Source organism: Phasianus colchicus, chromosome Z, assembly GCF_987193195.1.
Source record: "Phasianus colchicus chromosome Z, bPhaCol1.hap1.1, whole genome shotgun sequence".
Taxonomy (NCBI): domain Eukaryota; kingdom Metazoa; phylum Chordata; class Aves; order Galliformes; family Phasianidae; genus Phasianus; species Phasianus colchicus.
In genome coordinates, this window is record NC_143476.1 from 24934193 (window position 1) to 24959312 (window position 25120).

Genomic DNA, 25120 nt, shown 5'->3' on the forward strand with positions numbered 1-25120 from the left:
TCCCATCAGATCCTGCTCTTAGACTGTTTCTTACTCCTACACCATTCATCTCAGAGGTTTGTTAGCCAGGAAAAGGGGCTCTCTGAAAAACAGATTTTGTATCTCACCTTTTTATGGGCTGAATTCAGAATGCTCAATAAAAGAACAGACTTGGCTCTCAACAGCACAGGGTTACACAAAGAACTGGTGACTTCAAAATATGCCTTTTCCATATGCTCCCCAAAGAAAAGAGATAAGGAAAAAGCAGGCAGACTCACATGGACGCATTGAAGTTTCCAACAATACCAGGGGATTCCCCTGGTGTTGGGTAGCGGAAACAAGGGTTGTTGGCATTGCAGATGATCCCCTGTATCCAGGGCAATGTTCCTGCTGAGGGCATAGCTTTGTTTGGGAAGTGACCTAAAACCAAAACACGATAGTTAGGAGACAGACACAATACACGTACCAGATATAACACTATGTAGTAGAGGAGGGCAATTGCAATTCTGTCCAGCTTATTGTCTCACACTGCTTTTAAGAGAACATAATGGCCAACATCAAGAAGGTTGAGTTGATGTTAACTTCTCTGCACAAGCCTACCTCCTCCACTTAAAAATTACACTTTGTTAGGTGCATAAAGCCCTCAGCTACCCTCAACCTTGCACCATTATTTCTGGTTATTTGTTTTTTAAAACTCTCTCCTCACTCACATGCATTGTAAGTACAAAAGCACAATCAATGTCAGCACTTATGAGGTGCCTGTGTTGGTTTACCTGAAATAAGTATGTCACTGCTCTCCCGTAACAGTTTGAGTTTCAGAGTTCCAACACTTATACACCTGCACGCCAATTACAAGTTTTCAACTCTTGCTATTGAAGACCTACTTAAGTCATACTTCAACATTCACATCCTGTTTATGTTACAAAACCTGGTGAGAATTAAAGCAGTAATGAACTGCCCATGGCAGAACTCCACCAGTATGACACTTATATCTGTGAATACCATGGACTCCAGAAGAAAGGCTTCCATTATATAATCCTGCTTCCAAGATGACTGGTCACTCTGCTTTCTGCAAATGAACTTGCTTTCTTATCTCCACCCAGGGAGTGGAAGGGGAAGGGATGTTACACTGTTCCTCATTATCTCACACATAAGACAGCTCCTCACATTCCCCATCCACTGCTCCCAAAACCTCACATTCTTGTGCCTGTTTCATCCTCACATGCCTGCAATTAGATGGGGAGGTGGCTGGCTACCCCCGCAGCCACAGCAGGAGTACCAAGTCCCCAAAGGATGAGAAGTCAGGGCTGCTCAAACTCAACAAGGCTGGATAGTACAGATGGTGGAGAAGACAGTGGTGGAGAGAAGACAGGGAGCTTGTCAGCTCTCCCTGGAGAAAGCCAGGGACTCTGTCCAGGAGAAAGATGTCGAAACCAGAGGTTCATTGTTTCCAGTACAAAGGGGCTATTAGTTCCTAGTATTCTTTTCAAAATAGAAACACCATTTACCTGAATTATCTGGCTTTTGTTTCATTTCTCTTTTTGTAAGAAGAGTATGGAGAAGGTATGAAAGGAAGAATGCTGAGACATTTGGATTATTTTCCTAAAATTTCTCAAAGAAACACTTTCTCTCTTCTCCATGCCTTTTACTTCACATGGATAAAATTTTACATGGATTAAAAAATAAAACTAAAAGAACATGAAAACAAGAACATACAAGAATTCATAGTAACTTTCTAAACTCAGTGAAGCATGTAAATGCAGTTTCCTAAAGAAGAGTAAAGCAGGAATTACCTTGTTCTAAGACAGCTGTGTTAGTCAGAAGACACAACTTATCAGAACAACCTTCCCAACTGTATCACATCTAGCTCTTCTATACAAATTAGTCTTTTTTTTTTTTTTTTTTTCTTCCAAATGAAGTCCATTTTGAATGCCTTGAAGGGTTCACAGGAAAAGTCAAGCTCTACAAGACACAGCAGCAGCCTCACTAGAAGTTCCTCTTGATAAAGATACTTATACACTACATTGAAGCAAAACTCTAATGACATGAAAGCGATGACAGGCAGCTATCACAGTTTGAGATGTCTTCTCTGGCTGATCTGGTGAAAGCCACCTACCTATCTTTAAAGTTTTCAGAAAAAGGTTCCTGATATGAGCAGGGAAAGAAAAGCCCTGTCTGGTAAGTCAGATTAGAGAAATGGTGCAACCCCTGGTTCTGCTCCTTTTCCTCTAACATAAAGAGAGCTGAAATTCTTATCAGTTTATTAAACAAACTGTACCACTAAAATAACTAGGCTGTCTGAGGTTGCAAAGCACTTGCATGAAGCTCTGTTACTGCTATAATCGAGCTTCACTTGTAAGCCATTTTGTAACAGCACACAGTACTGTCACCACAGATAACAATCCAGTTCCCCTGAAGGCATGCACAATATTGCCACAGAGCTCATCATGAACTCAAAGTTTCTTTCCAGCATCTCTACTCACACCCAGCAAAAGAAAAGTTCCACTGCACGACACATCCATATCTGTCAGTGTATAGTGAATAATCAGTTTAACCAATCCAGACTTAAATGAAAGAATTTAGTTTCCATTTTTCTGAAAGCTTCTGAGAATAGGGGAGGAATTAACCAGAAAGTGTGAATTTAACGGTTAGTAGATACTCAGCACTCTACTATTGTTGATGCCAACAGAGGGAGAAGACAAACAAAACTTTAGTCAATAAAAATGGGAAGGAAAAAGGAATACAGGTGAGGGACAATTAAAATTCTTCTGACAACAGGTGCCAGACCAAAGGATGTACAAAGAGGCTAACAACTAACCATCCCAATCCTGTATTACACTCACTCTGAGCATCTGAAAAAAAGCAGATATTGCTAGGGTAGAGTTTACATCCAGCACAGCCAAAACTGGCAAGAAGTACCACAGATACTGCTGCAGTTCTTTGTACCAACTGAGCAAATGTGTATTGTTTCTCTCAAGCTCCGCATCCATACTGCAAGCATTTCTTCTAGTTCTACTGTAACAGTTTCAGAAGAATTAATTTGAATTTGTAGCAGCAAAGTACAAAATTGCACTTAGAGAAATTTCAGTTACCCTGCCAGCCACAGAACAAAGAGAGTTAGGCAGTGACTGAGACCAGCAGTGTTCAAACCACATCAGGAAGTTGCAGACATTATTAGCACTTAAATTTTGAAAAGCTGGCTTAAAAGCCCAGTAAGCAACATAAAATACCCCATATACTTGCAAAGAACCACAGGGTTAAGTGCTGTAAGAGCTAGTTCTTTACCTATTTTAAGAATGAAACAATTCAGAGTGCCCTCCAGAAATGCGCTGTGCTGACCCTTAGCCTTTACCTTGTAGTAATCAGGCAAAGGAAAGATAAACAAAGAGCTCTTCCATAGTCAGCTAATTGAAAAATGAAGTCACTACCGATCGCATTTAAGATTAAGCATATTGCTTCAATGAGTTCTGCTTCTTAAATCAAATGGCAAACACCACAGTCATCTGCAGATCAAGAATAAGCTTCCTTTGATGGAAAAGCTGAAATGTACCCATTTATAATGTAAAGAGAAAAATACAACAGTTTTTCCCATTAATGTGCGACTGCTGGATCTACTGAATATAAAGTTGACACTGTACAGTTAGGAATGGAATTGCTCTTCTGTTCTTTTATGTAATACATTAGCCCACGTTACTGTCTGAAAATGAGATTGCTTTCTTAGAGATCTGAACACCACTTTCTTTTTATGCAGTCACATGCAGAACAAGAATGAGAAATAAAGCTTAGGTTCTGTGTGGGTTTTGCAGCCTTGTCACATTTCCACAGCAATTCCTTGGCTAATACATTATATATGCAAAAACTCAGAAATGGCAAGAAAAACAGCAGCAAAATACAGTTATGGAGAAACATTAACTTGTCAGAACATGCTGCAGTCCCCAAGACTGAAGGAAAGCAGCTACTAAAACTTTTCTGAAGATTACGAAGAGGTATACAACCATTACCCCAATTTTGTCTCCTGACAGTTGGCACTGCTGCCTTCTAGCCTTGCAATAACAACCATTCGGGGTGCAGCTGCTGTGTTTGGTACTTACATTCATGTTGTTCGTAGGGCGGATATGAAAGTCTTACAGAGATCAGGATGAAGAAGATAAACAGAGGCCAAGCAACTTCGATCAGCAGCTGGAACTGGAAACAACAAAGTATTAAAATGTCATATCCAAAATACAGGGCAGAACAGAGTTTCCAGTACAATCCACTTCTAAGACGGGATAGTTTTGCAAGCACATTTCACACCCCTTTGCTTATGCATTCCAGATCCAAAAAGTTTGTTCCTACAATTTCAGAGAACACTGAAAAATTACAGGTTTTCTGTTTGTTGTTGATACAGGCGAGTTACAAGACTAAACTGGATGCATTTAACACAGGTTATTTTTGGCTTTTTTTAGTTCTCCTCATCCCTTGCCTGAAAGAAATCTCCCTTTTACTCTTCCCAGAAATCATCTGGTTTTCTGGCCGCGTATTTTAGAGCTAGTGGGAAGCACTTCTATTCCATCTTCACAATAAACAATTCAGCTCTCACCCTAATATCAGGGATGAATATTGTGCCAGTGCATAGCTACACTAACTCCTTTAATTTCTCTGCTAGATAAATATATTGTTATCAAGAGAGCAAAGCTACTAAGCTTATACCACTTTTGCCAATTACTGTTTGGTTCTAATGTATTTATACTCCCTAAGACAGGTAAACACTGTAAACACTGGAGTACCCATAATTAAAGATAGAAAGACCTCAGTTGTTGAAGTAACCAGATAAGGATAGAAGAAAAGGTTTTACTATTAAAAACAGATTTTTTTTTTTTTTTAGGAAAATGAAGCACAGGGAAATTCACTGAGTAGTGCTACATCCTACAGAAGAACGTGGACAAAGCAATAATTGAACTCAGAGCTTCTGAGACATAAGCAAAAACACTTGAGGCTTGAGCTTCACCTGCTATCCCCTTCTTTCCCATTCCAGAAAGACTGCCTAAATGCACTCGAGGTAAGCAGTGATACTAGGAAAACACAAGATTTTTTTATGCTGCAACATCCTGCGCTTTTCCCCCTTGAGGGAAGGAAAAAAGTGTTTTCTTGGTCAAGTATGAAATCTTTTCACCCTCTCTGGAAAAAATATCTTTTAATAAGATACTCATGTTGTTCTTACAAGCCAGATGGGCTAAGATCTGCAACCCTGCGGAGGAAATAATCCCCTCACAAATGTGTTTTCCTATTCTACACTGTTAACAGCTAGAACTAGTCTCTTGACATTTAACACAGGGCACTCTAGGAAAATTTAAAGGTGAGATTTCTTGATTACTGTATCTTGAATAAATCTCACACCACAAAATCAATATGCCAAAACTAATGCCACAGACCACCAAAGGAAACCATTTATGGATCTTCACAGATACCCTTCATGGCTGATATCCAGCCAAATGGCAACCATGTCCAGAAATGAAAACTGAATGTCATTCTCACCAGCACTTCTGGCAATGATATCAGACTCCACAGGATGAGTTTGGGATACCATTTTCCACCTGTTATTCTTGTGCATATACTGTGATCATTGGATAAGAAACTCCACTGAAACCATGCTAACAAAGGTGCCATAAAAATGCCTCTATTTTTATAATGGACAATGACAGTGGTAGGCACACAGCCACTAACAGCAGCAAGCTGCACCTCTGAGCACCAAACCGTCTGCCTGGCTCCCAGAGGCCAGAGATGCTCAGCACCAGGACACCAACAGGCCAAGAAGCAGCACAAGCCATTCCCTCTGCCAGCACTGGTGGCTGTGCTCTGGTATGCACTACAGCCCTCTGTGCCACCCTATCTGCTGGTAAGGAGCAGGCATCTTGTACATGCCACCATGGTACGCTGGAGGCAGAATGACGTCAGCTGGGTTTGTGGAGGCTGCCCAGGGTGCCCAAGCAGTCTCACTCCTGCAGCTGCAGAGAGAAAGCACTGGCCTCAGCCCTGGCTTGCACAGAGAAACATCCACCCCAGTTCCCCTGCTGCACAGCCAGAAATGGCTAATTGCATAACCCAGAAAGTGACCACGTGCATGCTGCATGCGAAGTGCTGTACACCTCTGCATACGCCTGCACATACACGTCCAGCCTTCCCAACTCACAGGCAAAGGGAGGGCAGAAGAGGTAGGCCGTTTGGACTGGATCAGCTGTGCATGTGCAGCTGAAGGCTGATTCATCACAGCTGCACTGAAATGCTGCTCCACGAGACGTAGCCAGCAACTGTTGAAACATGGGGTCAAACTTAATGTACATGTAGAACTTCAGTAGAGGGCTTGGACTCTCTGGACAGCCCCTTATACTATTCAACAAAAAAAACAAAGCCTCTTTCTTTCATTCCTAAAGCACAGAAGCTTCCTTTCTGTACCACTTCCTAGACTTCCCACAGCAGTAATTACACCATATTTTGCTGCCTTAGTAGAGATGGACACAACAACATCAAAAGGGATGTGCCTTACCAAGGCTCACACTAAAGACATAACGAAAATTGAGTCTCCTCACTTACTGCAGCCACTAGACCTGCATAGTGAACAGTGAATCCAAGCATCACCTCTCTGCCACCCCTGCCCCCTTGGAAGAAAGGGAGGAACACCACCTCTGCAGACAGCAGCACCTAGACCAGAACAAGCTACTCATAACTTAACTGAGACTAGCTCTGAAGCACTGTATCAACCTGATCAATTGGCTGGTAATGGAGGATACCATTAAATATTGAGATCAACGCTTTGTCAACAGGAAATCAGTTGAGCAAGAACTAATCAAACTACCATTCCATTTCATTTCCCGCCAGTGTCCTCATCTTCATGGTCCAGCTTCAATGCAAGGAGCTACCAGCTGGTAATCAGCCTTGCCATGCAAGCTTGAGAGGTCTCCTCACTTGCAAGACAGCAGGAAGAGACAGTGCTTTTACACAACAGTGAACCCTGAACATGATTCTTTCCCTGCTCTCCCCCTGTGTACTCCTTCCCCCCACTCCAATGCTGTTGGAAGTAATCCAGTACAAAGTAACGCTTGAATTGCACACGTCAGGCTGAGCTTTGGACCCAGCTTTCGCAACACAGCCCAAACTCACTGCAGCAGAAGAGAGAGTTCAGTCAGAAGCAAAGGAAACCAAACTTCTTGTGGGAAAAACAAGAGGAATCAAATTATTTCTGGGCTATACCTTCTGTAAGTACGAATGGCTGAGTAGCACTGCCAGAAAACCCAGGATGCTGGTCTCCTGTGCAACCATGAGACCAACATCGCTAGAAGAGATGCTCTGGTAATTCCCTGTCTTTGTTTAATAGGCCTTCCCTTTTGATACCTGCATGTGAAGCCCAAATTAAAAACATTTGAGCAAAACTCTGGAGATAAATCATAAAAACCCGTGATGGAGGCTGCCTTTGCTATGAATTGACTAGTAATACAGTAACACTGTAAGCAGTAGCCTTTGGGCTACTCAATGGGAAACTGATAGAGAAGGTGCCAGAAGGTACCAAAAAATAGCTGAACAGATCCAAGATCATGACAGAAGTACCAACAGAAAAGTCTTTTTCTGCTTACAAGTAAATGCCTTCTGCATTTTTGTGGCATTGCTAAAAATCTGAATGAACTTCTGTTGCCCACCCTACAGCTGCTTGACAAGACATGCTATGCCAGACTGCTCCAAATAACCTTCAGACTGGATGCATTAATTTCAGAGGACTTAGAGAAAAAAAGCCATCTTCCTCAGCAGAGCACTTAGCTCCTCTGAAATCTCCTCCTGGTTGAATCAATTCAAGCATTGCCACATAGGCTCCATCAATCTCTGTGGACTCCCAAAGTTCATAAAGCCAGTCTGGGAGAGGACAAGAGTAAGACTGCTAGTACCACAGGGAAAAGAAAGTATTTTAAACTCTAAGAGCCTAGGTTACATAGGCTCTTAGAGTAATTGAGAACAGAATGTACTTTAAAGAGTTGTTGCCACTGTTGAGACTAATTCCTCCAATCCATTGCAACATTCTTATAAATTATGAAGCAGTTCACAAGGTTAGGATATTAACTGCCCCTCCACTCCCACCCCCCAATACAAGAGAGCAGGTAGCATCACTCCTTAGGGCTGATACAGCCAGCAGCTTATAAGATGGGCTGCCTTGTCCTGGAAGATCAAGGCTTTTGGTTGGATAAGGACAAAAACATGCAACTTGCATAGAACTTCCCACTACCCTTGACAGCCCAGTAACCAGAGGTATTGAGGGAAAAAACAAACAAAAAAACCCAAACAATCCTTTGTCTGGTTTTATTTGAGCACTTTAAGAATGGGACATATTCTGCTCTGAATTCGCAGGAGACAAATTCAGTGACAAGTCTCAGACATTTGAGCAATGACTTCAGAGACTGCTTCCATCTCCACCAGTGAATATGATAGCCGTCTCTCCCTTGTGACTCTCAGTTTCTAAAGCAACCCAGCCCCAGACAGCTGGCAAACACCCTGACATTTGCAGGGTTCAGAAAGCTTATCAGAGACACCACTTTCCACTCACCACCTCAGTAACTAACGTTCCCTTCACACTCTCTGCTCATACCTCCTCAAGGTCAGATCTAATGGGATAGCTCCTCTGCACAGTCCAGTTCCACAGAACATGGCCCAGTCTAACACAGTTACCCCTGAAACCCCTAAAGGGGCTGTGCCTTCTTTGGCTTTAACTGTCTGCCGAAGTTATAGCATCTTGTGAGGTCTCATTAATGTTAAGATAGAAAGCCTTGAGGAGAATGCACTAGAACCATGCTTCTCTGTTCCTGTCTCCACACAGAGAGACTTCTGCTGCTACTGCCTACTGTAATAGGTATGTTCCATACTGATAACAGATAGTGAGGCAAGTATTGAGGCTAATCAGAAGGCTCCTTGGAAGCAAAGCGTCATTTGCCAGTCTCTACACAAATGTTAGAGCATGTCTCATGTCAGCTACTTAAAGTAAGCCTTCTGTTGAAAAGTTTCACAACAGGCTTGTGTGCCTCTCCTTGATTACAGATCAAAAATGCTTGCTATTGCCTCTAGCAGAGGTCCCAACACTGGGAAAACAACCATTAGACCTTTGGCCACATTACGAAGTGGCTGAATTTCTGTGCTGTTGTTGCAGCTTACAGCAGTCAAAAGTGTTTAGAGTCCATGCCACGGATCCACAGCCTGACAGTACTCTTCCTGAGGAGCAGGCAGGTCACAGCAGAGGCACTGGACTTACATCCCTCCCTGCCAGGTCGGACAAGTATTTCAGTACTCTGATACACCAGCACCCAGGAGCAACTCCAACCCCCCTCACTTCTATCTGCTAAGGATTTGAGTCAGCTCTCTGAAAAGGCAGATCAGCTGTTTAGCCAGGATCCTCTAAGATTCAAAACACCAATATGCAGGAAATTTTCCTTTATTTCACTTGACAAGCAAGCCACAATGCTGTAACTTAGACCAAAAAACCCTTTGGCTAATACTTACAGTCTGTCTTCTTCTGTAGGTGAAGTTCTTCCATAGCAGCAATCCCAGCTGCGTCCAAAACGCCATCGTTTTTCAACAATGCCTTCTTCCCTTTGTGCAGTAGCAGCAGTACACAGCAAGGAGGTTGTGGCTGGGCATTAACTAGAAAGCAAGAGTTCAAAGGGAAAAATTATGTGACATGAGAAAAGGCAACAAAACAGAAAAAGGCAGAGGCTGTGCTCTGTGAGCTCATGAAGCCTTGCAGCCAGCCCCTCACTGCATTTCCCACATCTGCTCTCTTTCTCTGTGCACTCTAGCCACATCTCATAGGTTCAAGTAAGCTCAGATTTAAAGAAAAAAGCTTCTCTCCATATTTACTTTTCTAATGGTGAAAAACATGTTGCCAAATTAGGTATGTCTTTGTTTGGCATTCCAACTAATACATTTACTTGCAGAAGAAAATGCCACACACTTAACATGCAAAGGAGAAACATGCATCTCCTTGGAGGCAAGTGACCCTGAAGCCATTCATATTTGGATAAAGTGAATGGACAATTGAGTCAGTGTAGGGTCTTACAGCCACCTGGCCTCTACAGCTGCTGTGAGCAGTGTGCATTCAGTATGCACCTTGCAATTGTATGAGAAAGTAAAAAGGATTCAGAAACACACTAGCTTCTTTGGTGGCTTTTAATAATAACACAGTATAAGCTTGGGTACACAGAGACTTTCAGGAAGGCCCAGATGCAAAGATGAGCTTACAGTAGATTGAAAGCCATTAAATCTTCTATTATTTTTTTTTTTCCAGAATTTATTTAGAACAGCTTAATTTACTTTTGAGATTAAGCCACTTCTGATTAAGAGTACTTTCCTTCTGAGTAAGTGTCCATGCAGGGATTTAACTAATTCACAGCAAATTAATTCTGATTTATGCTCCTGAATACATTCTGTTGACAGGCTCAGTGTTAACAGGACAGCTAGCAACCAATCCAAGCACACTACCAGATAACCATTCCCCCTAACATCTGCTGAAGTGGGAACACATGATTTTGATTCTCATGTCCCACATACCATTATCACAGACCTATTATTCAGAGTTGCATTCCTGACTGCAAACTGCATTGAAAATGTGTTCAAAATCCACAAACACACTATGAACTTAAGCCTTCTTCAGGAAATGCTCTGACCATTCTCGCACTGGAACAAGATTAGATAAGATATAGCAATTCTGGATGCCAGCTTTGAGTTAATGAGTATTTGCAGCTTTTAAGTTTTACCCACAGCCATATCCATTATTACAACAGCAGATTAAAAAATTGTCATAAAGCATAGGTCTCTGTTACACGAAAGTTTCCCAAACACTACAAAGTAATTAAAATCACCATGCTGAATTCCACAGAAAATTACATTGTAGAGTCACAACAGCACAGCAGCTTTTTTCGTGCCAAAAAAAGTGAGCAAGAACAGTAACAGACAGCACAGTAACAGAACAGTAACCTACAAAAAGCTACAAATTGAACCTCATGTCTCTACACAGGCAGCTGAGCATACAGCCAATAGGGGCTCATTGCTATAATTCACCGCAGTGAGCAGTGCTTGCAGATGCTCCTCTTCACAGAGAGATGCCCAGCTGATCTGGCAGGAGAACTTTCCTCCCCCTACCTTCTGCTTCCTTCTGGCTGGAACTCCTGACATTAACACGTTCCAGCTGTGTGCACATCTGCCTGGTAGACAGTGAACTCCCAGAAGAACTCAAGTGAGGTACTGTAACAGCTAATAGTAGATCAACAACATAAAAATGCCACTCAGTAATACAATTAATGATCTGCAGCAAACTTCTTCCCAGCATTTTCTACCAAATACAGCTAAAGACCAAATTCCACCAGGAAGACAAAGGATCTCGCAGGGAGCAGCAGAGACCTTTGGCTTCCCAATGGAATTATGTTCAACTCTTTCACTTTAATATTCTTCATAAAGACAGCAGAACAAAATTTAAAGCAGTTTAGTGCTGTCTCAGCTAGTCACAGGGCAGCTGGCTTTATCCATGCCAGCAGAAATCCAAATGTTAGTTCCTTGCAATTGCAGGCAGTCCCCAGGATCCAAAACATGGAAAAATTGCCTTATAGACTTTGTAGGGTTCATACTGCACTTTGCAGTGACATACAGGCACATATATGATCATTTAGCACATCTCAGCTGATCAGCAGAAACCTGCACAACCAGGAAGACTTGGCTGTGCCTGCTTGGATTTCAGCTCTTTATAAAGTTCAGCTAAACATCACTGAGAGCAAAGCAAACGTGCTGGCTTTCAAGCAAGGCCAGTTTGTCTGGAAACAAGTTTTAAATAAGGCAAAAATATTCATTTGTAAGGACTGTACCTGATGATTGGAAAACCTGCCCCATATGTTGACACAAGCTAAGTCTCTATGTTAACCAAAGAGACAAGTCCTACCACCAGATGCTCACTGAGAGCACAAAAACTGAACCCAAAGCATGCCCAGTTCTGCTTTTTCCAGCTACGCTGGGATGTCAGCTTCAGAGACATTCAAGTCCCAGCATCTCTTACAGATGGGGGTAACCCAGGTTTGCTGATGCCTATTATCTGTCTCCAATTTTGATCTGTATCAGAAGCTGACACATTTGGTTCACTGCTGATACAAGTTAACTAGGTCCACCTGAATTACTAATGCCTCAGGAAATGCTGTGCAAACTAAATCCCAGGCAAAGAAAGGATTACAAACTAGAAACACAGAAAACAGTGGCAGACCCGACTCTTTCAGCTCAGCTGGAGCTGAAGTCCACCTGTATTTCACTTCTGGCTCATCTAGGATGTACAACACAACAGGGAAACCGAACTAACTATTTAGTACTGCTGTTCCAAAGCCCACAGATATCAGATTTCCTTCTGTATCACACCTAAAGAATTTTGTTAACCAGCAGTGCTCACCAGGGATCACTCTCACCCTCTAAAAAAGCAGTAGTATTTCTGTCTAGCACAAGAAAAGCTGCATGAATTTGCAACAGCAGTACAAATTTCCTGAGATGTAAGGTACAACAACTCTGCTGAAGAGAGGGATTTATACCTGCCAAGACTGATCCTAACTTTAAAAAACAAAACAAAACAAAAAACAACAACAACAAAAAACTCTTATTTTTATAAGCAATGTGAAAGTTGGAACAATTTCCTAAGCTGTAACAAGTAGTGCAACCTAGCTGCATAAAGGTCCTTGCTGTAGACATCCAACTTGCACAGCCAACCTTTTTCACTGTGTGAACACTGTTTGTTTTCCAGTGCAGGTATAACAGCAGTTGTAAGCTTAGAGGCAAGAGGCTTACTTCTATTCAACACTTAGAAAACCATTCTTCTTTAGCTCTGCTTCAGCATTTCTCCACCTCCTTCACACAACTGCATAGCTTAGACAAAATGGAGCATACCAGGGGAGACTCAAATTGCCTACATCTTTGAGATATACCCGGTAGCTGTCTAGCAGCTCAGGCATAATGGGTGTTTACAGCAACCTACTGAATCCAGACACACGCCTTGTGCAATATGCAGATAGAGCAACAAGAACTCAGTTAAACAGCCAATTAAAAGGACCATGAGGCCATCTCACATCTAACCAGCCAATAAACTCGTACACAGACTTCCTAGCATGCCCTACCAGCATGCCACTCAGATCTGCATACACATAACATGCTATTTTTCCAAGCATTCCAAACCTTCTTAATTCATGAGAAAACACAGGAAGCATCAAGCAAAAGAAGCATCCAAATACTCCCTCAGATATTTGGACAGAGTTGTCTCCATGTGCTTGTCCCATGGACTGCCCCTGTAGATGGCTTTCTCCCCAGTGCAGAAACTTCACATGAATTCCCTACCTATAAGGCTACAACTCCATCTGAGTATGCAATTCAAAAATCACTTTAAGAGATAAATATATGAAGAGATGAATTCTGAAAATGCTTACAGTGAAACACTTTGACCAACCCTGTCTAGATAAGCACTATCACAATCATCTAGACTAAAATGGCTGTTGAAAAGTCCGTTAGCTGGTACACCGAGAATCCCCAGACCCAATCAGTCTTAAACACAAAGCTATGTATTTTTACAGCTGTAGATTTTAAGAGGAAAAAAAGGTCAAGTGGAAGAGAACCAATTCCCCACCCCCATGCCTGGTGTCTGTACTAAACAAACATAAAACAGCTTTCAAAAGCAGCTTTCTGCAAACAATGCAGCTGTTTGCTTTATTCTGGGGGCAAAAAAACCTTTCCCCTGGAGAAGAAATCACTATTTATACAGGGAACAAAGCAAACCTACCAAACCTTATGGGAGTGGAACATTTCAGGATTCCAGCAGAAGGATACAGAACCTGTGAATCTCAAGCAATGACTTAAACCAAGCCATGATCAGCAGAGCTAAAAGTCTGTACTAGTTAACAAAGACTTGCAGCTGCCATAAAAGCAGTTAGAAGCCTTCCATCCCATCCTCTTGGCCAGATTTCCACATTGCAAAAGCTACGACCACTGGCAGCTCTCCATAGATCAAGCAGCCATGTAGAATACTAATCCAATATCTAGAGATAATGCCCTTTGAGGGGAAAACAAAAAAAAACAAAAACTACATTATTTGCTGAGTGCAACATACATCTACTACAGCCAGTACTGTCCCTCTACTGCAAGCAAGCATGGCCTAACACATTACACACATGACCTCAAATGAAAAACTGTACATCTGCTTAACACCAACAGCCTTTCTGTAAGTATCTACCAAACCAAACAACCACTCTTCAAAAGAAATGGGACAGCTGTGAGTAGAAACATAGTCCTCTTGATGAAGGCTGAGAAATGACTTTATTTCATTTATGTAGAACCAATCTGCATTTTCTTTATGTAGAACCAACCTGCATTTCATGGAACAAACAGTGTCATGAGCCACCTCAACTCTGCAAAGCCCAGATCCAAGAGCAAAGTCCCTCCCAGTGCTCCAAATGCCATCAACTGAGATCAGGTCACCATGACAGAAGGCAAGAGCGAAGTGTGTGACTCAAATTGACAATCTGACTCAAATAATACAAACTGTCAGAGAACTGTCTAAGCATTTTGGGAGTACAGGCACTGATTAGAGCCAAGAGTTGAGCTATGTCACCCAAATCAGGGTCTAACATCCTGGCTGCTTTCTTGCAGAATACCTGGATCTCAGCTTATAGCTTCTTTCCAACTAGTAGCTATGGACAGGAGACTCATACATCCACCTTTACTTTGTACAGCCTGAGGCTGTAAGAGGGAATAAGCAGCAAGACTTATTAGAAAGAAACCTTTGTTTTAAACTTCCATGATTTCCAGAAAGAAAAAAGCATTTTGCCACAAAATTTCAGTAAATAAATAGCAGGTGGAAAAGGAGCACTAGTCCCAGTTGAGATTATGCTTGACAAAGAGTGACTGAGGACAAATGCAAACAATCACTTATCCCACTGTTATGGACCTAACTAGAGATAATCTCCACAGCAGAAACAGACAATGCATGAAGAACTAAGAGTATGAGCCCATTTTACAATCAGAACAACTCAGGCAAAGTCTGCAAGACTAATAAGAGCAAAATTGACATTCAAGTCTCTACATTTCTCAAGAAGTCAAAAATCTCAAAGTCTACTGGAACTCCGGAGAAGAAGGGAAGCTGTACTCTAACAATAATACCTTTCTAGGAATAACAAGACTGACCTTTTAAAGCTATCTTCTAAATCCAGCATTCTGAAATAAGTTACAAAAAGATGTCGTCAAAACCATTAGCAGCATGTTCGAACAACTCACCTGGAGTGCCACGCAAAGCAAAGGCAGAGATAAAAACAACCAGTAGATGCTACACACTTTTCTCCTGGTTTAAGAACTGCTAGATTCTGCAGCAATAATGAGCAATGCAGGGTCAGCAGAGAGGTGTGAGCTTTGAACCTGCAGCCTGATGCCTGGGATGCAAGATCATTATCAGTGAGGCCACACAGACGCTGAAAAAAGCAATTCTTTCGTAACCTCCCCACGGAGGACTTCCATTTCTTTCCCATTTGCCAAATGAATATCAGGCCAAGTTTACTATTCTACCTAAAAGTTCATTCAGTGAGAAGGGCTCTCCTCTCCAAAATCACCCACATCACGTTTACACCAACTGCTTGTTGCTAACAATACAATTGAAGAGCTTCTGGGTCAGCAGGCAAGAATTTAATTAGGACTACAAACAATATTTGGTTGGCAATCCCTGGCAAGGACCTTGACTAGTTTACATCATCTTACACAGATTGACTACCTGGCCTTAGGTTTGATAGCAAACAGATTCTGGCCTTGTTCTTCAACACCTACTAATACTGCAAACAACTAACACATTGTTTTCATTGTGGCCATCTGCCCTATAAAATAACAATGATTTGTATGACAGAAGCACTTTCAGATTTAGCTTCATGGTAATCCACAACCAGTTTGACTCATTTTTCCTCCTGATGAGTGCGCCAAGCTTTCTACAACTCCCTAACATGAGGGATAGTGCCAAAATATTGGGAAGCTGATTGAACATTTTCTTGGAATTCCACCAGTGCCCAAATAAAACGCAGGAACTGCATCTCACTCAGTCACAGGATCCTTACAGCACCATACACGCAGCTACATAACACTGAACAGATGAATTCTCTTCATTTAAGGGGGCTGTGCTTCACAGAAGCTTAGAGACAGCTGGACGAAAATGACTGCTCCTTTTAAGCACAACATGACAAGAAAATAGCTACTCACAATCTGCTTTAACTGCTGCTATTAAAACAATTAGTCTCATAAAAGAGCCCAGTGCTAGGCTTTGCCTGTTGCAGTAGAAATTACATGAGAAGGAAGCCCAGATCTTACTCTGAAAAGAACTGGAACTGATACAACATGATGTCAGGGACAGAAATCTGGCATCCCAAGCATTTGGGCAAGGGGCTTCTAATGGTACCTAGTCTAGGCACCACGAATAAGCACTTCAATTTTTTAAAAAGTCAGCATATTCTGTGCTGAGTATCTCTGAAAGCCCAGCTATGAATAGCAGAGCAGAGACCATTTCGAAAGCCATACCCAGACTGAGTATCAGGAGCACTAAAAATGCTGGCCTTGAGCTCTTCAACAGCTCTCATTTCCTCCTTCTGACAAAGCATAGATCCCAAAATGTATTTCTGGGGCACAGGTGTCAGAAATAAACCACAAGAGATAGTTTCCCAAAGACCTGAGCACCAGCCTACAAGTACTCCTTAATACAAATAGGACTACATTTTTCCAGTCAGCAGTGCCTCATTTTCAGAAAGGGATGATGTTTAGAAACTTCCCTTGTGACAGAACATGCCAAGCTGCTTTGAAAACCTGTCCCAGTTCACACTGCAGCATGCCTTCCTACCAGAATGATCACAACAAATGGTTCTCATTAATTCCAGCATGTTCAATAGGTGAAATGGTGAAAACAAGTGTGGCTCCACTGCAATAGAAAAACTTGAGCTTGTGTGTGCCACAGCTGGACTGATCCAAAGAAAGGCATGGGCAAGAAATTGTGTCACGCACTTCAGCAAGAGGAATTACTTAAATGTCAAATATAACACTTAAGAAGAAATGCAGCCATTTATTACAATATTTAAAAAAAAAAAACAAAAAACCCACCAACTTCCACTGGAAGGCTTTGAAACACATGAAACATTTCGATATTTCTATTACAGTAAGCATCTCTACTTTTCTCACATAAAAAAACCCAGATGATTTACTTTATCATGGCCCATGTCCAAGATCCATAGTCCACATTAGCTTGGTTCTGTACTTTTTTTTTTTTTTTTGGATCCCAAAGAACGACCTTTTCTCTGTTGTGGAATCTAGAAGTAATAGGACAGCCAGCTAAAATAATGATTGTGACATTTAAGCTCAATTCATGCCATTAGGCTTTGATCTCTGAGCAACTGTAGTACTGTCAGCACAGTCGGCAAAAAGCTCTGTTGCACTGCATCAGCCACTTTTTTCTCCTGCTGATGCATCCTGTTTACGGACGTTATCTTCTCAAACGTGAAAAAGGATTAAGCATTTCACTTTACAGAAGACAGTTTTCTGCTTGGCAGCTGCCTCCAAGGACAGAAGAAAGACAGAGCTCCCTCAGGAAGGTCATCACCCTTCTCAGCTTTTGGAAAAGGAAATCTATGAGCTCAGAGGGTGTTAGCTAGAAAAACTTTTGACCACCATCCTCTGCTCCGCGCACCCTGGTCACTGAATTACTTCATCTATGTGAATCAGCCATAGATCTGGCTTAAGATTATGTACAATGGTAGGCAGTGCACATTCCTGTCGTGGAATGGCTGAAGTATCACTGAGGTGCTTGTATCATCTCCTGAGCCAAGGTACCACAATACCACACCTCACAGCTTTGCCATCACTTCCATAAGTTTTTCTGTTCGTTTGTTTTGCAAAAAAGTGTCTTCTCCAATATTTTATTTTTGTAGCTTGTTCTTGAGTGCTGGGGGAAGGCAAGGATGCAAGCAACTCAGCAAAGATTGGTACTGTAATTTGAGATGTATGTCTGCTCCATCCAAAGAAATTTTACTGTTATTCTCCTCTGGGTCTTTGCCATCTGGGATCAGCATATCATGAACCAGCATGTGTCCAATAACAAAACAGAACCCGGTATGGCTTTTACTGCGTGAAACATCCTTCTGATGTACTTAAGACTCATTGCCATAAGGAATAAGCTGGCTGTGAAGCCTGGTATCTACACAACTGCACTGATGCATGTCTCACAGATATAGGTTATGGAAGATAAAACAACAAAAATACTCTTCAACTATGCAGAAAAGCCTCAGCCAGGAAAAAGCCTGTAGCACAATGCAAGGAAATGATGTTGTCAAAAGAAAGTTGGCAAAGGCTGTATTTTGCAACAGATGTCAGTGTGAGTAGAGTTTGATCCTTGAAACTCTACAACAGGCAGACCCAAGCATGGCTTCAGCTCTCACACTGCTAACCACCTCATGTCATGGACCTAAAACCTAGTACTTCAACACAGGAGAAAACAGGAATCCAGGTGCTTTTGAAAGTAATGACTGCTCACTTTAAAGAGAAATGAATTTCTGCTCAACCTTGGCAAATGATAAGATTCAATAGCCACTTATCTCTAAAGTTACTCATAGAACAAAACAAAAATAACTGGCATACACAATAAGAATGAACGCAGCACGCCTGTTGTGACAGGTGTGGCACTGGGCACCTAGCTGGGAGTGCTGCCAGAATGCTGTATGCAAACCTCTGTCTTTGCCTAATCCACAGAAACAAGTTGTTCCACACAGATTATATTGTTCATTTCCAATTGTTCAACTCGTACTCCCATAAGGGTCAACAAGCCAGTGAACAGATGTGGTGTGGTTATTTTAATATCACACATGCTGATGGAATGAGCTAAAGGCGACGATCTGTTCAAACCTAAGCTATGCTTCTTCATGTGGGCTTCAGGACAGAGGTCCACTAGATTGCTCCAACAATTCCAAGGGACTAAGCACAAAAGCGAAGAACTGGTCCACTCAATTTCAAGCAAAAGCACTCAGGATAGAAAATGCTTTGGGTGGGTGCAGAAGTGGCACTAAATACCAGAAGGAAGAAAGTAAGCTTGTAAGAAAAAATGGAAACAAAAAAGTTCTGCAAGTTGTTAATGGATATAAGTTCCATCCAAGCTATACATTTTCTGTTGAGTTTGAGAAATCCTAAATGATGCAGAGAAAGTTTCACTGGAGTCAAAGCACATTCCACTTGACAGAAGTTATGTCTGGTTTTACATGTGAACACAACTGGGAAGACAGATACAGTGGTGAAGACTAAGACTAATGTTGAAAGAGCTGTGAACAAAGCTCTGGAAGACACAGTAATGGGGGGATGGAAAAAAGAAAAAAAAAGAAAAGGGAAAAACAAGATCTGAAGAAATCTGGTGACAGCTGGTATACAAGTGATAGTATCACTCTGGAAGGAATAAATCCAAATTCCTCCAAATATGCCTACTACTTTCTTAGAAGGAATATCTCTATAGGTTTGTAAGACCTGGTAAGCAAGGCTTTAGAAACTGCTACTCCAACTTAACAGGGTAAAGAACAATTAAAATATCAAAAATACTTTAAAACAAATGAATTAGAAAAAAGTACATTATCCAGTGATAGCATAAATTCTGAAATGCAAGATCAATTTAGTTTAACAAACAGAAATGTGTTCACCTAGAAGAGGACTAGATTTTGAACTTTGACTCCACCAGAAAGAAACGTTCATATTGCACACACCAAAGTTTGCTGCTGTTTTATTGTGGTCAAAGGGAGTCTTGTTGGATTTTTTGTTGTTGTTGTTTGTTTTTAAATCCAATCAAATTTGGATCTAATTCTGCATTCCACTAGCAATTATACTGGAACTCCTGTTATGGCAGCATAATTACAATATAGGGAAGAAAAAAAGAGCCAATGGCATATCCATAGAATAAAAACATATTCTCCACAAATACGTTTCTCAGAGAAAATATATGTACAATAATTTGTTTGTTTCTTCTGACGGCACAAGAAGGCACCTGCAAAAGCAGCAGCAACATCTAAAAACCTGGGGTTTAAATCTGGTTGCTGACATGAGCAACACAGCTAATAGTCTTTACAAAAAAAAAGTTACAGTGCTGCAGCTGAGAAAAAAAAAAACACACTTTCACTTTTACATTGTGGAATATAAGCTTTTATGATCTCATATTTATAACAACACTGAATCAGGGAACAGAAGCATGTCATCATGAGACAGGCACTGCTGCTAGAAAACAGGTTATCCTGGTCCCTGGGTCCTGTTGTTGTCACCTTGACCGCCACCGCTGTTGCTCTGAGACCTTACACATGGCTTAATTTTGGCTGCTACTAAACCAACAGCCAAGAATGCTGATGAATATTAATTGCACAGCTTGCCTTCCAGCTTCCAGTAATAGCCTTTCACTGGGAAATGGGCAAATAAAATTTCTTGTTTCACAGAGCCAAGCAGGGCGGTGGCTGGTTTGGGCCACTTCTTTATCTTCCACACAACACTGCCTGCCTTCTGCTTACTAGAAAGGAAGACAGACCTCCGGAATGATCTCTGAACCGTGTGGTCAGAGGCTCTGGCTTTGTTTGCTCTTTCCCAAAGACTGACCTTGCTATCTAGCTCAAACCAGAACAGTCTTGGAAAGGCTCTCCTGCTCTCCTCTTTCTGGCTAAGGACAATCATTCCCTAACAAAGTTAGCACAACACAAACGGATCTCTTATTGGATTAGATAGAGCTCTGCTAAGCAATACTCCTCCAGAAAATAACAGAAGAGGAAAAAGGTCAGCTTGTATATGGATGTTTATACTATTCAGACTGATGCACATTCTTCTTATAATCCATGATCAAGCCTTTTCACTAATAACTCAATAAATCTTAAGATTTGAATGCTCCTATTTTTCCTACAGCATCAGTTTGTTGTTTGAGAAAAGCTGCATCAACAGTTTTCCGTCCTACTCTGTCTCACCCTCACTCCATGAGGCAAGCTCACATGTTCTCTGCCCTAAGACAAGCGATAAAAAAGACAGGTCTGGCTTTACCGTTACCTTCCATTAGAAAAGGAGACCCAAAAATGGAGAAGAGTGTATTCTGGTCAGTGGTTCAATTCATGCTAATTCTTCTGAGCTGATCCGTACAGGCCTCCTACAGCCAGTAACATTATAGGACATATAGCTACAGAATATGAAATGTTTTGAGTTTTTAAGGCAAACATCTCAACACTACAAGTAGAGTCTTATCATAAGGTATTTATAATCCTTATCCTTAGCAACCACTGTTCTGGATCTATGTTCTGGATAACTACATAGCAAACTTTCAAGAATTCAGGATTAAAACACTCAGCAGATACAAAAATGATAATCTCAAAGACAACAATTCACCAACTTTCTACCACGTTAGACCTGGAGAAAGCAGACAGAGTCCCTGAAGTTGCAAAGTAGGGCACATATAAAGTATTCTATCAATCAGCAGGTCATATCTCCAGCCACACACACGGGCAGACAAAAAGAATAACCAATCTAAGAGAAAAATGATGGTGTATGACCAGCCATGGCCTTATTTCAAGATTTGGAGCGCCACCCAGCCTAGGAAACCTACAAAAACACCATGGTTCCTGCTCCAAGGTTACTTAAAGTAGTAGTCTGGTTCTCCTTCTGCTCCACTCCTGTCACTATCTTTGTGCCAACCACGATCTGAGTACAGGATGCCAAAGAATCACCCAGCTAAAAGTGTTTTCAACCCTTCCATCCCTCAGTGAAAGAACTCCCTCATCTGGAAGCTCAGAGAGAAAAGTTAATTTTAAGCTTGGTCACTCTGAGTTGGTGAACTCTAGCATCAGCCCAGAGAACAAAACATGGGGAGAGACAGAGACTGAGCGCTTGGAGTAGGTGAAGCAGGACCATTAGCAGTTCAGCAGCAACCCCCAATTAGATTAAAATTCTGAAGAAACCACACCCTAAGGAGCACTGTGCCTGCCCAGTGCAGCACGCATGATAAACAGAAGCAGAGCTGATCCCATCCAGCAACAAGAGGACAGGCTGGGGACTGGCCTTGCTCCTGCGCTGGTTCTGTAGACCCACCTCTGCCAGCAAGCTCTGCAGGGAGGCAGGCAAGGGAGAACCCACATCCCGAGCTGTACCTATCACACCTGATTCATGCATGAGACACAGCATACGTTAGCCTAAAACTTACGTAGAAGGTCCAGAGCTGCTTTCCTCAAGCCACAAAGGTGTTATTACGGCATCTGTGGACTGCTTTATGCTCACATGGTGAGGGTGAGGCCCAGGAAGTAGAGAATAGGCTATTTCCAGAACAAAGGCCACAGTAACATTGTCCTTTTTCTTTCTTTGAAAACAAACTCAAGTCTTTCCAGCTTCAGCAGTTCAGCACCTCCCCAGGGACCAGTCCCACCCACCCCTATGATACAGGATGGAGAGGGGCCTGACCAGACCTCTGCTCACATCAGCAGAATTGACCTGAAGAGGTTTCCGAAGACAAAACTGGCATTACAAAACAGGTTGGCCAGCATCAGCCTATGACAAACCTATCTATAAGCACACCCCAGTCCCACTGGTGATCATCAGGAAGCTCTCACCACGCCTGCCTGTACTACTACTGTTCAGTTTGGAGGAAAGCTGGGACCAATAGCCAAAGGTTACCAAGACTCCAGCAAATGCCACAGTCTTACAAAGAATGGCACCTGAGGTGTTTGTTTCACACAAAATACCATCCAGGCACGTGAGCTTCAGTAGTAATGCACCAATGGGAAGCTACTGCGAGCAGCTGGGGCCAGTCACACAACTGCAATTGCAGACATGGACAGCTACAATCTCTCAAAAACAACAAATACTCTACAGAACACCTCCAACAAACATATTTTTATCATTTTCTAGCATGAGACATTCCCAACTTCCAAAGTTAAACAAAAATATTGAAGCCTGGGGCCCTTAAGGTTTCCACTATCCAGCTGCTAAAGGTCTATGGTGGCCTCTACCCCTCTTCCTCTAGGATCCTTTAAGATCCTGCTAGCATCAGCAAGACTAAACAGCTCTCCCTCTCCATAATCCTAGGGAAGTGGTGGAATGAAGGTTTTCAAGAAGCGTGTAGATATGGTACTTAGGGACATGGCTTAATGGGCAATATTAGTAGTAGGTGGCCAGTTGGATTAGATGACCTTAGAGGTCCTTACCAAACTTAATGGTTCTATGATTCTAAAGTTCAATTTGAGTTCTACCATGCAACTTCTGTTTTCCAGGTTACAAATCCTCTACCCACAGTTCGGAATGAGCTGACCTGTAAAACCTGCCACATCACCAGCCCACCCAAAATACAAGTGCCAGACAAACAAGGCAGAGAAGCACTGCGAGTGAAGGCAGTGGGCTCCTGTTGCTGGTCAAGAGGATCACACCAGGCTGAGCTCCAAAGCCTGCAGAGACATGGCAGAACCACACTGTGCTGCACAGGAACATCTTGGCACACAACACCACTCCCAGTCAGTGGCACGACAAACAGAAAGCACCCGCACCATGTGTCTAATTACATTATCCCTGTTCAAAACGCAGCGGGATTGCTCACTTAGGAAAAGCAAGTGTGGCCATCTGTTGCTAATGGAGCATGCCCAAGACGTGGCTGTTCCCTGCTATACAAGCATGGACCCATCTCTGAAGGCTGCCTCCAAACTGCATCTTAATGTACTGATCTATACCACTAATTTTCAAAACGGGCTCAAATTCAGCTAGGCGTGTAAGCACAGGTTTACATCTCTCTGGCTCCGGTAACATCTATTCCAACAGACTAAAGATCAGCTTTGATCCTCCAAATTGATCTATACAGCCCCGAAGTCTCCATGCCTAACAGCTTGGGGGGGGGGGAGATGCAATGAATGGTTTAAGACAGACAAAAATAGCGCTTAATAGGAACTTTCAGTCTATAATCGGAGTATATTTCCTGACAGAGTTAAGAATCCGAGCGGTCACGCACACCCAAAACCAAGCAGCAGCGCTTTGCAGGGGGCTGATGGTAGGCTGTAACGAAGCAGTCCAAGCTTCTCAACAGCCTGGCACGCAGAAGTGAGATTTGTTGCATGCAGTCGAGTCTCCTGCCCATCACAAAAGCAGCGGGATCGATTTTTTATTATTTTTACACTCCCGCTCCCCACTCCCCGCCCAGCGACATCGATTTCCCCATAGGTGCAAAGCGGATCGGAGCCCCCCGTTACCCTCCGGCGCCCGCCAGGGTTGGGGCGGGCGACGGGGCGCTGGAGCCGCCCTACGCGAGCGCTGCCAAGACAGAGCCGCTCCGCTCGGGATCAGCTAGAATAAAATAACGACAAAATTATAAACACACATTCGGGGGGGGGGGGGGGGGGAGGAGGGAAGGGGAAACAAACAAAACGTATCAGCCCCTGCCTCCCCTCAAACCATTCCCAGTAAAGTTACGTACACTAAGGGGAAAAAATAAGAAGAAGAAGGAAAATAATAATAATAATAATAATAAAAAGTTAATCGCTTTTTTCCCCCTGCCCCGTGACGCTGCTCCGAGCGGAGCGAGGACGAGCGGTGCCGCCAACCCAACCGCTGCCGTGCCATGCCGTGCCATACCGTGCCTACCTCCGGGCCGGGGAGCCCTGGGCAGCCGCCCTCGGTCCCGAGCCGAGCCGAGCCGAGCCGCCTACGCTTCGCTCCACTTCTCCCGAGCTCAGCTCTGCCACGCACCGACCAGACACCGGCCCCGACGCCGGCCCCGCTGCCGAGCACCCGCGTCCCTCAGCGTGTCTTTATAGGGCGGCGCGGGGCAGCCCGCTGCGGGGCGTTACCGCCCGCCCCTTCCACGGCCGGGCAGCTCCTGGAATCGTTTTTCCTTTCCCCTTTCTCCCTCTTCTCTGTTTTTTTTCTTTCTTTCTTTCTTTCTTGCTTCTTCCCCCCTGCCCCCTCTCACCCCCCCCCCCCCCCCCCCGTTCCACTTTTCCCCGTCTCCTTCGTCTTTTTCCTTCTTTTTTTTTTATCTACTACCGCAGCAAGGGACGCCGCCGATGTTTGGGAGGAGGAAGGCGCCGATTTGCATGTGGGCGTGCTCGCTGCAGCCGAAAACAAA

General features: G+C 42.9%; 1 protein-coding gene across 3 annotated transcripts in view; it reads right to left on the reverse strand.

The window, feature by feature from the left end:
• Positions 1–24918, reverse strand: part of ABCA1 (ATP binding cassette subfamily A member 1) — a 91458-nt gene extending 66540 nt beyond the window's left edge. For 2 of the 3 annotated variants that reach the window (XM_031607731.2, XM_031607730.2), the window contains exons 1-4: positions 24637–24917; positions 9493–9633; positions 4071–4164; positions 258–399 (exon numbers count right to left, since the gene is read on the reverse strand). In XM_031607731.2, coding sequence (XP_031463591.1) covers positions 258–399; positions 4071–4164; positions 9493–9558 — 302 coding nt within the window. In that variant the 5' untranslated portion in view covers positions 9559–9633; positions 24637–24917. Of the gene's footprint in view, positions 1–257; positions 400–4070; positions 4165–9492; positions 9634–24627 lie in introns of all 3 variants that reach the window. The other variant, XM_090132133.1, reaches the window with a different exon arrangement.
• Between the last annotated feature and the right edge of the window lie 202 nt (positions 24919–25120).